The 16,604-nt window shown below is 35.1% G+C and overlaps 2 protein-coding genes and 1 long non-coding RNA gene across 3 annotated transcripts; 1 reads left to right on the top strand and 2 right to left on the bottom strand.

Moving 5' to 3' along the window:
* Window positions 1-3,021: 3,021 nt before the first annotated feature.
* LOC133874118 (protein LURP-one-related 15-like) lies at window positions 3,022-4,768 on the bottom strand. Its single transcript, XM_062311954.1, has 3 exons — window positions 4,309-4,768; window positions 3,765-3,992; window positions 3,022-3,453 (listed from the first exon to the last, which is right to left on the bottom strand). The coding sequence occupies exons 1-3, from the start codon at window positions 4,555-4,557 to the stop codon at window positions 3,319-3,321; spliced, it is 612 nt and encodes a 203-aa protein (XP_062167938.1). The 5' UTR covers window positions 4,558-4,768; the 3' UTR covers window positions 3,022-3,318.
* Window positions 4,769-8,335: 3,567 nt separating this feature from the next.
* Window positions 8,336-10,528, top strand: LOC133873938 (pentatricopeptide repeat-containing protein At2g38420, mitochondrial). The gene has a single exon (XM_062311742.1). It carries the CDS (start codon window positions 8,371-8,373, stop codon window positions 9,898-9,900), a length of 1,530 nt encoding a protein of 509 aa, XP_062167726.1. The 5' UTR covers window positions 8,336-8,370; the 3' UTR covers window positions 9,901-10,528.
* A 2,990-nt stretch (window positions 10,529-13,518) lies between these two features.
* LOC133873976 (uncharacterized) lies at window positions 13,519-16,224 on the bottom strand. Its single transcript, XR_009901189.1, has 3 exons — window positions 15,647-16,224; window positions 13,893-14,064; window positions 13,519-13,762 (listed from the first exon to the last, which is right to left on the bottom strand). It is a non-coding gene; the product is annotated as an uncharacterized LOC133873976 (long non-coding RNA).
* Between the last annotated feature and the right edge of the window lie 380 nt (window positions 16,225-16,604).

Raw genomic sequence — 16,604 nt, 5'->3', positions numbered from 1 at the left:
AAATCATTCTTCAATCTTAATCTATTAAATTGACATAGATTTTTGGACTATATATTTATCATTTATATTAAAAATTCAAGTAAAAATTACATGTTCTATTAACAATACATGTGAGAACTAATATGCTCTAAAACTAATGTCAATTTAATAAATTAAATTTTTTTTACAAAAAAAATCTAAAACCCAATTTTTGGAGGATAATTTCTATTATAAGTTAGAATACCTCTAATAGCTAGCACTCTACACACAACATAGGAGATAAATGTTTGACAGGAACATGTACCCTAAATTACCGGTGACCAAGATAAGAAGCAAGACGTACGTGTTGACAAGGATATATATGTTCAAGTTTAATCCTATAAGAATATAGGAATATACAATTTAAAAGTCGATAATTATTCATAAAAAAATAAGATATTAGTAGTGAGTCTAATTTGGCCGGCTTGGTCATGTAGAATTTGTCATTCTGGCGCTTTCATCCTGAAAATGAAAGTATATTACTATATATGATTTTATCATTCTAGTTCGTTTCTTATTGGTTATGGAGGTTGGACGACTATGTTGTCTTTGACAATTGACATAAGAGCACTAGCAGCAGATTCCCAACCATTTTTCCTATGTTTAGGGAACAAAACTACTTTTTGCTTCCCTATAAAAAAATACCCCACAATAGATTCCCTTACCTTTCCCTATATCAATTAAATATTATTTTTTTACTCTTATTTTATTATTTTTCTCTCTTTCCTACTTTTTCTCTCTTCCCTATATCAATTAATTATACTTCTTTTATATTAAAATAATACATAGGGAATGAATAGTAGACATGTATACATTGGGAATCACTATTCATTCCCAACCCCCTCATCTAAATATAGGGCATCTGCTGTGGGAGGTTTTTTGATGTTTTTCATGAAATTTTCCCTAAATATAGGTAAGGGAACCAATATAGGGTAACTGCTACTAGTGCTCTAATGGTTCCATGATTTCTTTCTTCTCCTTTGCTCTCTCGATGCCATTGGCGTTTTAATTTACACTTGGTAGACTTTCTTTCCCCGTATTATGTGATAGGTATATAAAAATGAAAGGTTTTCTTTCAAAAAAAGATGACATATTCAGGGATCAGAGCCCACATGCTCAAACCTCAAACATGTGAATCTCATCTCATCTATGAGAGGATTTGACAGCAAATTGAGATAAAACATTGGTTGGGTACGTATTGAAATTGCAGGAAAAATCATTCATTTTATACTTTCATTGTTTGCACTACAAAATAGGTGTTTGTTGTTCTTGATACAATTTTCGGTATGAAGGTGTGTCGTTTGGGAATGTGCTCTCTTCGCCACCTACAAGATTCTTGCAGGCAAAATATGGGAAATATAAGAGCACACGAAAAATCAGAGAGATTTGATACATGTGGTAGTGGCCTATTTATAGGCATATAGTTTTGATACATTGGGAATGTTTTGATTAGAATTCAATTTGGATTCTAATCCCAGACCATGTGGGATTAGATCTTATCTCTTGGAGAGTGTGACGGCTCATTTTCTTTTTTTATACAAAATAAAATCGCACAGTGACATAACGATAGTCACCCAGCCAATTCAAAGTATACATCCCATAATATGTACCTTTTATATTAGAGACAACAACTATGCAGTAGAAACTAATTCTCATAAACTGAAAAGTATAAATTACAACAACATAACCATATAATTGTGTATATGTTTAAGGCTTAATCACATTATTAATTAAATAAAAGAATGGCTATACAAAATACGTGTCACATACGACACAAGTCATATACAAAAATATCTATAAAAGTGGACTCTCCGAGTCCGACACATCTACGATCAAATGTAAAGAGTCTCAATCGTAATATCCTAAGTATAGCACCATAGGGTCCTCATCGACGTCTACAGTACCTGCAACAAAGTATCAGCATCTACAGGATCGTGGTAGTAGCCACGTTCACATAGGTGAAAGTATGAGTTCACAAACTCAAGAGTATATTACACACTGGTTTTTACAATAAGCTAACCATTTTATTTCTATCATATGTTTACAATAACAGCTACTATCAACATGATGCTTCTGTTTTAAAAACGTATTGTAGCTAATAAGATTAAACACAGGTACACATAAACAGGAAAAGTCTTACTACATTATACACTCATACATATATATCAAGGACTCAGTTATACTTCTATACAAGCACTCCACAACTTCTAGGAAACTCTAGGCTAGATCCGAGGCATTTATGATTGCCCGGATCTTCATGGACCTTTGACAAAATGTGACTCCTCGTTATAGGCTTGATGGACCGAATGGACCTGTGGGCCCTGTCCCAGGCTTGTATAAGCTTTTGGAATGATAAGTTTCCCAACAGCGTCCTACATCATGTTTGATATACATCCCTATGTTCACAAGAAAAATAATTGTTATACAACTCTTGACACAATTTTTAACTCTAACAATATTTTTTTTTCTTCAAATTAACTATTTGATCATTTTTCCTATATGTGGGTCCCACATCCAATAGTCGATGCCAATGGCGTGTTAATTACACTTGGCGTTTTAATGAATGGTTTTCTTTCAAAAAAAAAAAAAAAGATGACATATTCAAGGATTAGGGCCGTCAAAGTATTCATCAAGTGATTAAATTTATTTATTTCTATTAGTTTAAGCCTTTGGGATGGGTGGTGATATAACAAGGCCCATATGGCCAAACACATGAATGTCATCGAAACTCTTTCTCAATTGGTTATCAGAATTGACTACAATTTTGTAGCATCTCCGTTGTGACTGAATTCCTCTTTGCAGGCTGATTGCATATTCAAAGGTTTAGGATTACGATTACAGACAGGTTGAAATTGAATTTCGCTCGGTCGCTACGGGTATGTCTCAATCGTAATCCATTCGAACGGTTGTGTAGCCGAGTTGTTCAGCCCTTCAGAATGGTACCATATCTATGGGGATTTGACAGCAAATTGAGATAAAACATCGGTTGGGTACGTATTGAAATTGTAGGAAAAATCATTCATTTTATACTTTCATTGTTTGCACCACAAAATAGGTGTTTGTCGTCCTACTATATATACATCAGGTTTGATATACACCCCTATTTACACAAACATATTTCTTGTCTATTTAATTAGAAGGAAAATATATAAATGCTCAGCTGGACCACAAAACATCACGCTGAAAATTAACAACGATCATACATCAACCCAAGGAGGGTTCTTCAAATCACATCTAGGATTGCAGAAAAGTAAACCAATTAACCTGCTCTTATCCTTCTGGTACCAATTCCAGATTGTATCAAACCGGTCTGTTGATGTCGTAAAGAATCACAATAAGCGCAACTATGAATGCGTAATCAATGTTGGGATTCACTGTCACCATGAAATGGTCCTTTCCAAGGAAGACGCTTTTCAAGGACTGCTTCTTATGCATCTGCATTTCCAACATTAATTATCAATTGATTCAGCATAGGCATAACAAAACCAGCTTAATTGCCTCCAATTTATGCCTACTGAGGACGGTGACTCCGTGCAATAATATCCGCTGTCTTATTACAGCGGGAGCGGGCTCTACCCTTTCGAACAACTACCGATACCTGTTCAAGCAGGCAGGTAGGGTACATATAGGCTCTCAAATAGATTGCCTTATTGCACCGGATTTGGATATATATATATATATATATATATATGAGTGTGTGTGTGTGTGTGTGTGGATCTTTCTGAAGGGTTGTGAAATTGTCTTACTTGGGCGACTTCTGTAGAAGAGTCTCCAGCATAAATGACACAAGATCGTTCTGAAAAAGTTGCCTTGACCTTGAAGTCACATACATCCTCTCTTGTGTTATTTGCTAAGAACACGTGTAATGTGGTCTTGCATTGGAACATTGAAGATCGCTTAGCGCTGAAGAGCAGATCGCCAGAGTTTGTGCTATCACCCCTAAAAACTTTCCATCTATCATGGCTTGAGGTTAACTGCATGAATGATGAAGGAAAATTTTAATTTACTGAAAAACAGTTTATATCCAAAGAAGCACGAACACCTAAAAGGGGTGAAAAGATGTTTTTAGACGAACATTGAAATTCAAAATTAGAAGAAACACGAACCAAACAGTATCAATATATCACACAAAAATTGCAAGTCTAAACCAAATTTCGAAGCTGATTCAATTCTAACTCAAATACAGCCAATCGACCCATGTTTTGATCATACTAATTAAGATTTGCCAATTCCAACACACATAAATGAGAAAGTGAATAGAAAAACGATGTTAAGAAGTAGATAGCGAACCTTGGGTCTTAAAGTTACTAGGTGATTTCCAGCAGCATCAAGTAAGACACTCCGGGCACGCTGGAAGCAGGTAAAGGGTGCTCTAACTTTAAAAACGATGTTGCCTTGGATGTCTATGACATCAAAGTTTCCATCGGTTAAAGTCGGAGTCTTTGTGATGATTGCAAGATCGACAGGATGAGGAGCGCAATAACTGGGGCCGATAACTGAAGCAGGATGAGCTACACCCGTGGCCGTGGGCTGTGCCATACTATTGTTCAGGGAAAATCGATAATAATTAACAACTTCGTTATCTTTTTCGCCTAAACAAACATAGCTTTTATGACTTTGGCCAGGTATCGAGATAGAACAATATATGCAGGCAACATTATTCAGAGCTAAAAGGATCACATTCAGGGCCAGAAACGAAAATATATAAAATGGTCATAGTCATAGTAATGTGACTAGTAATTGACGGGCTTGATGGAAACAGGTCTTGGTCTCTTATCTTGCAGAGAAAGTAAACATTTGTTTATCAACACGATCAAAGTGCTTTAAAATAATTCTTCTATCTTAATCTATATATTAAATTGACATAGATTTTATTTGGACTATATATTTATCATTTATATTTTAAAAAATTCACGTAAAAATTGCATGTTGTATTAAAAATACATGTGAGAACTAATATGCTCTAAAGACTAATGACAATTTAATAAATTAAATTAAAAAAATAATAATTCTAAAACCCAATTTAGAGGATAATTTCTATTAAAAGTTAGAATATATACCTCTAATAGCCAGCAGCCTAGCTAGCACTCTACACACAAGTCACAACATAGGAGATAAATGTTGAGAAATGTTAAAGCTCCTTCTAGTTTCTTTCTGAGGTCATTCTATACAGACATGACACCATGTTTTTAATATAAAAAAAAAAAAAAAAAAATTACAGATTGATTTCTATCTCCTGTGTTTATTTTTAAAAAAAAAAATGTCATGTTAGCATAGAAAAACCCCATAAAAACATTAGAATGAGCTCTAACATTTCTCGATAAATGTTTGGCAGGAACATGTACCCTAAATTACGGGTGCAATATAAGAAGCCAGACGTGTTGAAAAGGATATGTATGTGCAAGTTTATTCCTATAAGAATATAGGAATATGCAATTTAAAAGTAGATAGTTATTCATAAATAAATAAATTTAAAAAAAAAAAAAAAAAAAAAAAAAAAAAAAAAAAGACGAAAAGAAAGAAAAGATATTAATACTAAGTCTGATTTGGCAGGCTTGGTCATCTAGAATTTCTCATTCTGGTGTTTTCATCCTGAAAATGAATGTATATATATGATTTTGTCATTATATATAGTTCTTTTCTTATTGGTTACGGAGGTTGGACGACTTTGTTGTCTTTGACAATTGATATAATGTTTCCAAGATTTCTTTCTTCCCCTTTGCTCGATCTCTCGATAATCAATGTCAATGGCGTGTTAATTACACTTGGCGTTTTAATAAATGGTTTTCTTTCAAAATAAGATGACATATTCAAGGATTAGGGCTGTCAAAATATTGATTAAGTGATTAAATTTATTTCTTCCTATTAGTTTAAGCCTTTGGGATAAGTGTTGATATAACAAGGGCCCACTTGGCCAAACACATGAAGGTCATGGAAACTCTTTCTCAATTGGTTATCAAAATTGACTACAATTTAGTAGCATCTCCGTTGTGACTGAATTTCTTTTTACAGGCTGATTGCCTATTCAGAGGTTCAAGATTATGATTTAGGACAGGTCTCTCAATCGCTACAGGTATGTCTAAGACGCAACCCGTTCGAACGGTTGTGTAGCCGAGTTGTTCAGCCCTTCAGAATGGTGCATCTATGGGGATTTGACAGCAAATTGAGATAAAACATTGGTTGCCTTAAAGGGTGCTCTAACCTTAAAAACGATGTTGCCTTGGATGTCTTTGACATCAAAGTTTCCATGGGTTGAAGTCGGAGTGTTTTTAAGGATTGCAAGATCAACAGGATGAGGAGCGCAATAACTGGGGCCGATAACTGAAGCAGGATGAGCTACACCCTTGGTCGTGGGCTGTGCCATACTATCGAAAACCAACCCCCTGGGCCCTGGCCTTAAGCAGGATGTGCTTTTAAAAAGACACGTTACATGGATAAAATTGGAATGAATTTTATTAAAAAAAAAAAAATGTGTATTTTATGTAGTGCTATTAAAAAGACACGCTACATGGATAAAATTGGAATGAATTTTATTAAAAAAAATATGTATTTTATATGCTATTAAAAAAAAAACACATGATATTTTTATAAATTAAGTTGAAAGAGGAAATCTTTGTCCAAAAATTATTTGATGTTTTTGTATTGTCCCTGAAGAAATTTTAGAGATTGATTGATATTTCTTTCAGTTAATCAATTAAAGCAACTTCAGTATATATTATTGTTTTTTTATCACTTAAAATTACAGGACCCTCCAGTAATATACATTGTCTCACTCTCAGTTCCTGCAAGTTCATAACCCTGTTCATTTAAAATGTAATCACAGAATGAGCTACACTTTCAGCATTCACACCCGGCTAGCCGGAATGAAAAATTACCATCATGCAGCTAATTATTTAAACATAAAATTTGATGAGTTGCTACTGGGCTCTCCTAATTTAGTGATCGACAACTATTTAGGAAAAATGTTTGGAGTGATATGAAAGTTTATTTGCCATTATCATATTAGTCACAATTAAATTTAATCATTTAGTGATTAATGTGATAAATATCACGTGGACTTATAAACTAACGTGAAAGGGGTCACTATCATATCTACTAAAATCAAATTTTAATTGTTTACTTGTAGTAAAAGCTATTGTAACTTTATTTTAGCTTATCTCTAATAGCAAAAAATAATGATAAAGATTGCCTTCAATAAAAAATGACTGAAATTCTTGTTCAATCTTGTAATCTTCACCATTAATTTTTGTTTCCCGTAACCCTTTTCCATTCAATTAAAAAAAATGATTAACTATTTTACAAGCAACTCTAAAATATACGAAAAATGTTAAAAAAATTTCTAACGTCTAGAGTCATTCTACACTGACATGGCATCTTGTATTTTTTAATAAAAATAGGAGAGAGAAATTAAGCTATAATTTTTTTTTATTTAAAATAAAGTGTCATGTCAGCATAGAAGGATCCCAGAAAAATATTAGAAGAAACTCTAATGGTTGGTTTGGCAACAGAGTGGAATAATTATTCCACTCGGGTTTTTTCTAAAACCCACCTACCCGCCTAAAAACCCGGATTTTGACCCGAATTTTGAGTCCACTCAAGGCTGTCTTTCAGATTAATGGTGGGACCCACGTGCAGGAAAAGTTGACTAAAAAAACGCGTGGGTCCCACATTTAAATAATAAACTATTAATAATTTAAATAAAAAAAATGAAATTAAAAAAAAAAAACAGAGGGGTGGCTGCCAGCCTGGGTCGGGCCGCGCGGCCTCCCCCGAGTACTGGGGGTGGCCGCGCGGCCACCCCCATTGTCTGGGGGTGGCTGGGCCACCCCTTGCTTCATTTTTTATTTATTTTTTAATTTTTAATTTTGATTTCAATTATTTTTTTTAAAAAAAAATTATTTATTTATTTTTAATTAAATAATCAATATATAATAAATTATTATTATTTATATTATTATTTCACACAACTTTTCAAAATACCAATTATTATACACAATTTTTACACTTCTAATCATTTCTTACCATTAAAATATAATATTTTTCAATCTCAAAATTCAACCCCTAAATACAATTTTTTACCTCGATATTTGTAAATAGAATTAGAATTCAATTCTAATTCTAAAAATTCAATACCTAAACGAACCATAACATTTCTCAAAATATATAAGCCGTGGACTATACTTTTAAGACATGTATTATCCAATGAAATACCATTTCCAAAAGAAAAAGAATGACTTGGGTCTAAGTTCTGTCACGTTAATTCGTGAAACCTATATATATATAACCTTTTTCATCCCATTTCATTATAAAACCTAAATCTGCTTGCAATTTCTACGACACCCAATTCCCCAAATGGTCAGACCCTCATCTCTAAAAGGCCCCAACAACTTCCTCAGAAAGCACAGGAAGTGGCCACTCTCACCCTACAAGACCAAATGGCACCAAACCTTCAATCAACAGCAAGCCATGCAAACCTTAAAACAAGCAGCAGCAGCGACAACAACTGTATTGGCAGCAGCACAAGAAAACCCCATCAAACACCAACAACCCCATCTCCTCTCCACTCTCGTACACTCCTTCAACACCTACAACTGTGACCCAACGCCCAGTGCCTACCACTATGTCCTTAAAACCCTGGCCAGAACCTCCCAGTTCCACCACATTCCTCTCGTTCTCGACCGCCTCGAACGCGTTGAAAAGTTCCAGACGCCCGAGTACGTTTTCACTGAACTTATAAAGATTTACAGCAATGCTGATAAGCTTCAAGAGGCTGTAGATTTGTTTTATGGGATTGACAGGTTTAGGTGTGTGCCTTCTGTGTACTCACTCAACTCGTTGCTCTCAGTTCTTTGTAGGAAAAGCGAAGGTCTTAGAATGGTTCCTCAGGTTTTGCTAAAGAGTCAGTTCATGAATATCCGGGTCGAGGAATCAACATTTCGGATATTAGTCAGTGTTCTGTGTAGAGTTAGAAGGGTTGGATATGCTATTGAGATTCTGAATTGTATGATAAATGATGGGTATGAGCTTAATGTGAGGATTTGCTCTTTGATATTGTCATCTTTGTGTGAACAAAGAGATTTGTCTAGAGTTGAGGTTATGGGTTTTGTGGAAAGAATGAGGAAACTGGGTTTTTGTCCTGGAATGTTGGATTATTCTAATGTGATTAGGTTTTTGGTCAGGGGAGGGAAGGGTTTGGATGCTTTGGAGGTTTTAAATCGGATGAAAGTAGATGGGATTAAGCCCGACATTTTTTGTTATACTATGGTTTTAAATGGGGTTATCCTAGAAGGGGATTATGGGAAGGCGGATGAGCTGTTCGATGAATTGCTTGTATTGGGTTTGGTTCCTGATGTTTATACTTATAATGTATATATATTTGGTATGTGTAAGCAGAATAATGTGGAAGCTGGAATTAAGATGATTGCTTCAATGGAGGAGTTGGGGTGCAAACCCAATGTGATTACTTATAATACAATAATGGATGCGTTGTGTAAGGTTGGGAAGTTGAGTAGGATGAGGGAGCTAGTGAAAGAGATGGGATGGAAGGGTGTTGAGTTCAACTCGCGGACATATAGGATTATGCTGGAAGGTTTTGTTGGTAAAGGTGAAATTATTGAAGCTTGTGCTTTGTCCGAGGAAATGCTGGAGAAGTGTTTCTGTCCTCGATGTGCGGCATTTGATGAGATAATATTTGGGTTGTGCCAAAAAGGCTTGGTTTGTAAAGCAGTGGAATTGATTAAGAAAATGATTGGCAAGAATGTAGTTCCCGGGCCTATGGCCTGGGAAGCACTGCTCCTTAGCGCCGGATCTAAACTTAGCTTTTCAGAGACCATCTTGACTGGTTTGGTGAATGGTGAGCCTAATGTAAACTCACCCATTTAGGCTGCTAGAACAGTAAACTTGATTTGAAAACCTAGTGAATTGTTATGTCTCTCATCGATGTTCGGAGCGCTGTTACTTAGAGTCAGTGTTGAAGAGTTTAACTACAAGTTGCTGCTTCCATGTGTTTGCTATGGGCTTCAGTTTGAGTAACAGTGAAAATACGCCTCTGTAGTGCAAGCACGGAAAAGGATATATATATATTATTTTTCTCAAGAGAAGCAATTTATCCTGGCTCAACTCTCTGTTACTTTGCCTGTCAATTGTGCTTCTCTCCATTCAAGCATGATCAGCATAACATGGTATGTTCCTCTTTACAAGCCTAGCTAGTTGACATAGCGGAAAAGCGTAAGAAACAAAACACAATCAAAAGCTTTGAAGTCTTCTGATTAAAGGGAACCAAAGAACACAAACTTGATCAGTGAAATAGCTTCTCAACTTTTCAATGCCTCAACATTACACAGGATGAAACTTAAATAATACAATTGTAGAATTCTAAAAAGCAAAATCAAACACCTAATTGGAAATTGGCTATGAAAGGTAACAATAAACTAAATTTAGAAGGCAGAAATTGAGATTGAAGCATTTTAGGATAACGATTTCAGTGTTTTAGAGTGGATTCTGTCAAGATTGTCTTTCCTTGACCGTTTCAGTTGCTCCAAATATGTCTCGGTCACAGCCTGTTCGAACAGGTTGCAACCAAATTCCTCAATTACTCCAGAGACTCCCTCTCGCACCCCGTTCGAACTGGTTGCGACCGAGATGCTCGGATTTGACCCCCAAGAGGCTTGGCTGCACCCCTTTCACATGGACGTGCGGCCGAGTTGTTCGGCCCTTCAACCCGAGGGCTTTGATCCCAAACCCGTTTGAAGGGGGTTCAACCGTGCCTCTCTGCTTTGTTTTTGGACCGTTCTACATCAATATCTTTCCCTTACATGATACTGGTGTTCTGTCATCCCTCTTGTGATTCCTTTTTCCAAACCTGCTTGCTTGATTGGTTGAGTTGAACATGTTTGTTGTTCAGCTACTGTCAACGCAAAATTACTGCTTCCTTTGCTGCTTTGTCATCATTCATATAAATGCTTCTTTTATGGGTTTTTCTTGTTTGTACTCTAATATTTTATTTGGACAAATGCCTTACTTCTGGGCCTTAGATGTCTTGCTTGAGATCTGCCAAGCATTGGTATGTCTGTGGATGTGTCCAGCGCCTGTTGTCATGATGCAGAAGTCAAATGCCCTCCATTACTCTCAGATTGTCTGATCATATGTTGGAGTGAGTTTGCTGCAGAAACAAACTTGCTCCAGGGTTTTGTTATGACTAGAAATTGGCATTGCCTAGGCTGCACATAAGGTGGAACATTAACCTATATAGTATGATAATCCTTTTTTCTTTTGGTAATTTACTTTGTCGTCTACTTATGATTTTGTTCAAATTTTATTTGTCAATGTGGTTTAAAAAGTTGCACTTTATTCACATGAAAATCATATTCTTTATTTTTTTTCCAACCCCAAATAGTTAACATTCGCAAATCACATGCTTTAAAAAAAAAAAAAAAAAAAGTTTAAAAAACATAATAGCAACCTCATTACAATCTGAATATAAACTCATAAAGCAAGAGGTTATATGATTAGATCTCATGTAGGTAAAATATAACTTTTTGAATCACAAGTTAACAAATCAAACTTGAAGCAAACCATATTTGGGTGAATTGTAGTTAACCCTTTTTGGTTTGATCATGTTCTCAGGATATCTCTTTTTTCCTGTCTTCAGTTATAGCTGGCTTGCACTATGGTGCAAAAAGCAGTATATGAGAAGCTGAGTTTTATGCTTTGTTAGCAGTCGTTTTGATTGTAAATAGTTAATGGATTGAACGATCAGTTGGATTTAGATACAGTGGTTTAACAACCAAACGGGCTGAATTGTAATCAAAGGGATTGGACTATTACAAATAGGTCCAATTCTCAATTGTTGGGCATTAAAGAAAATATCATATTGTAGTCACTACTTGGAGGCCCAGGCCTATTGTAATTCTTCTATTCAATTCAGTTTCTCAGTTCCATACTTCATATTCTACCATTTCCATTGCCTCTCAGTTTATATTCCAAATATACAAATCAAAAATAGAAAATACATAATACTGTACAGAATACAAGTTGAGTGAATGCAAAAAATAGGGCAGCCGCTGGTTGCCCCTGCTTCTCTCTCTGTTCTTTGCTTGCTTTTGGTTTTGTGCAAAGTTATCAGCTGAAAATTCTTTATCCCCGGCAGATCGTGTGTGTTTGGAAAAGCTCTTTTTTTTTATTATTATTATTGAATTGTAAATAAAAATTGATTGATGTAATATAAAGATGAAATGAGTGTCGAATTTTCTTGTGAAAGAAAAGTGAAGAATGTTTGGTAATGTGAAGAAACTTTTTGGGGAGAAATGGAAAAGTAGAGGGATAAATCGGTTTTTCTCTCCCGTCTTTGTGTTGTCCTTGGCTGCTAGTAGCCTGCCACTATAAAAATAAGTTTTGAAGTGCGTTGGAGGTGAGCAAGATAATTTAGATTAACATTTGAAGTCTAATCTAGTTCAGGGTACGGTGCTGCCACGGGCAAAACTCTCCAGATTTGGATCTCGTTAGAAGGGACCAGTTTTTCTGATTAGTGCTTTTAGGTTGCCTGGGACAGAATGCTTTTAGGTTGTCCTGGACAGAATTGTTTGTCTTCTTCTATGTGTATGGCTCGTTTCATGACTTCTATCTTCTTCCTCTTTTTGTGGTTTCAGTCGCCATTGCCAAAAAAGAAGAAAAAAAACACTTAAAACTGAATCCTGCCATCGTAATACAAAACTAATAGGACAAAGTTTTCCTTGAAATTAGGCCTTGTTTGATAGAATACAAAACAATACAACACTGTTCATGCGTTTTTTTTTTTTTTTTTCATTGTTTTATATTTTTCACCACCAATCAACATCAAAACTTTTTCACTTTTTATATCACATTAATAATTTTTTATTCACTACAATCCAAAACTTTTTCACTTTTCTATACATTTTTTTAAATTTTTATATCTCATCATCATTTTTTACTAATTTTAAAATTAACAACCCACTATTCTGTTATGTTCTGTATAAATCTTTACCAAACAAGCCCTAGCGTATTTCATGTTGTCCAATTTAAGATGATGGTTCTACAGTTCTACTGACAATCACAAAGTAAAACTGCTTTAATTATGTGCTCACTTTGTCAACTTGTGCTGGAGAAGTAATTATTATTAACCGGAAAAGGGTTGGTTCCCTTTTTTAACGCATTCTTTTTTCTTTTCTTTTCTTTTCTTTTTTTTTTTTAAAAAAAAAAAAGAAAAAAGAAAAAGAAAAAGAGAAGAAGTAATCAAACAAAACGAAAAATCACTCACTCTTCGCTTTCCACTGAAATAAATTAAGCGCAGCATCCTGAAAGCATTGGATGTTGCATTTTCTTCTCACCCATTTTCTAGAAAAGTTTGTCCGTGCTAAAAAATGATCTTTTTGCAGTGTGAAATTTTTGTAGGAGACTAGGGAAAATTATATAAGTTATAAAAATTATAGGAAAAATAGCATATTAAAGGTAAAGGATATATTAAGAATTTCAATGAATCAGTTCTGATAATTAAAATTATTTAAAAAAAAAAAAAAAAAATTAGGGACGAATAGCCCATGACCCATGTGATCACATCAGTAAAATAAGATAAAACGTAAGAAGACCAGCTTTTTCTAGAAGTCATGACTAGCTATGGCTTTATTAGCTAAACTCCAATGTCATTTGGGTAATATCATACTGGGGTTGCGTGCCGCCATTGGAACCATTCATTATCCATGAGATGTTTGGACGAGCCATCGACCTCCTGTCGAGAATGAAAGATAAAGCAGAAGAAAAAAAATTAATTGCAGACATTTATAATATAACCGCTGAAGTTGCTTCTAGTAAAATCAAATCAGGAACCTTAATTTGTGTGGATAAATGAGAGAAATTACACGCGGATTAGAAAGCGAGGTGTCTGTGCCATTGTGGCCTGTGGCTTTATCGTTGTCACTGGAACGTGGACGGCGAAAAGGATGGAATAGAGACATATGAGGGTAATATCTCTTGTCTCCTCGGTGGTGGTACCCAATTTGCCTATGTCTGTTCATCATCCGTCACTTTTCCCTGAAAAACATGCTCACTTTTCCAGGAATGATGGCAACAATCTTGCAGGCTAAAAGAGAGGAAAAAGAAAAGAGTTTGGCTTGTTTCACGGGAGATCGATCTCTTGTTAGAAAAATAAGCGTACGGTGGAGATGGGAAGATCGGGTGATCGAGAACCCTATTTTAGTACTTTTTCACTGGACTGGAATTCAAACCAAACTTAATTCACTGAAACTTTTTAATGTGATACCACTGCCGTTTCAATGAAGAGGCTATCTAGCTAGGAAAGCTTCTTTTTTTTTTAACTATTTTTCAATGAAATAAACATCTACGGGTTGAAGAATAAGATCGAGACAATGTACGTTGAAGTAAAATAAACTCAGAAATGTTAATTAATATAGGAAAAAATTTAGTTGATACATAATATGCAATATTAATGAAAACTGTGATTGAGATGGTAATAATAATAATAATAATAATAATAATTTAAAAAAAAAAAAAAAAATCTTAGCCAAGAATCATAGAGAAATTCGCAAAATTCATCTCAGTACTGAGTTCATTTAGAATTCTGCTAGGACTCAATATAATCATTTTCTTGCTCTCATATTTTTATTAATTTCATACAACTAAAAGAAGAAAAATTATCAAATATATAGTCAATAACAAAGTAACTTAAACATTAATCTAGATTCCTCCTTCAACCTGTCTGCTGGCTCCGTCGACCTTCCTCCTGTTTCCTTCTTTAGCCTACTTTGATATCATTGTCACATTGACATCAGTTGCTCAAATACCATAAGCATTTCATGTAAAAGTGATACTTAAGCTATACCGGCGATGGTGAGATATTACCAGTATCATTAATTAATCTCTCTCCTTTCATGATCATTGTGAGGCCAAAATCGAAAAACTATTAGAGGGGGGAAATGGAAATGCATGGTTCTTAGTTCTTACACATTAGGACTGCTGTTTTCTTTCAATTCTTCTTTGAATTTATGCAGAAATAAAAAATAATAAATAAATAAATAAAACTGAAGAGAGAGAAAAGAGAACATGGGTATATATGAGAATATATATCATATTTCTTGAATATATTTACGCAATAGGCAAGTAATATTATGATTCAGACAACCAAAACACAAATCTAATGATATGCATAATTGGTAGGAAACGTATAATACAAATACTGAGTGGCTGCAAACAGCATTCTTTATGCTTTTGTTTGTTTATTTCATCAAGAGAGAGAGAGAGAGAGAGAGAGAGAGAGAGAGGTTATCAAATCAAACTTTACAGCTAAATGGTCAACTAATTAACCCTTCATCGTTCTCAAAAGTTACGGGTCTAATTTTTTGATGATGAAACTAATCTTATTTGTATTCAGTCAATGCTTATCCACGGTGACCTTGTTGAAGAATTACATATATTCACTCCGTGCTTGACATCTTTTCTTCTTCTGCCTCCTTATAATTATAGTATATATATATTTTATGTTCATAGTATTTTCTAACTGCTTTACCCAAAAAAAAAAAAAAGAAAGTTCTTGAAATGAATATATGACTAGAGCTATGACACTCTACTAAAACTTTATCAAATGATCATAACTCACCCGGAACTTGGAGCTTCGATTCAGCAATTCTCGGAGAATAATTTCTGGGATATATAGTCATGAGCTTCTGGGTGGCCTTCACTCCAACGAAACAAATATATAAGATGCAGTGGTCATGATGGGGAAGAGGGGCACATGAAGAACTAACTCACCGCAACCTAGCAAAACCTTCTTAAGCTTAATTGTAGGTAATTAGAGTAGTCATATTAACTACAGCAAGAAATATGTAGATGCTAGTGTGCGTGCTTGGCATCAGTTAGTAATGCACGTGCCCTGCTTCTCCATCTTGCTCAACACACACCTTCCTCGTACCGCAACTAGGAGCCAGTTCCCCCACAAAGAGAAGATAGAGAGAGAAGCGCAGTGAGAGAGGGGAGGTCTTAAAATGGTGGTTTTGAGACACCCATCTGCAAATTCATGTCCTCTTTGCCCACCCATTTATAACCAAAGAGGCAAATGAGATGTGTTTCAAGGTGGGTATGGTGCAACAAATGAAGGGCTTAGTTGGGTGTGGACCCCATGAGTTTGCAACCCAAACAGCTTGTCACAACTCACAACTACTAGCGATAGGACATAAGGTCCACACCTCCATCACTTTGCCCACAAAATTACAAGTATACCCTATCCTTCAAATTAGGGAGGAAAATTATGTTTTTTTTTTAATATATATATATATATATATAATTTTTTTTTTAAAAAAAAAATCCAAGCCAAACCAAAGGATGGGGGTGGGTGGTATTTCCCACTATTAATGAGTAGGGGAAGGCGTAGTTGAAGGGAGGTGAGAATGCTACCAACCATCCAACATGGCTTATGGAGGCGGCCCATTTTGCCAGTGTGTTGACGTAAAAGTCAGCACTTCTATAAATTTTTTCGAGCTTGCTAACAAGAGAACTTTGGAATGGAGAGGATGGCATTTGAGATGATTGGGACCAATTAGAGATTAAATCCGGGGAGG

This window comes from Alnus glutinosa, chromosome 7 (assembly GCF_958979055.1).
Source record: "Alnus glutinosa chromosome 7, dhAlnGlut1.1, whole genome shotgun sequence".
Classification (NCBI taxonomy): domain Eukaryota; kingdom Viridiplantae; phylum Streptophyta; class Magnoliopsida; order Fagales; family Betulaceae; genus Alnus; species Alnus glutinosa.
Note: the sequence above shows the minus strand (reverse complement) of the source record. Positions and strands in the feature narration are given on the sequence as shown.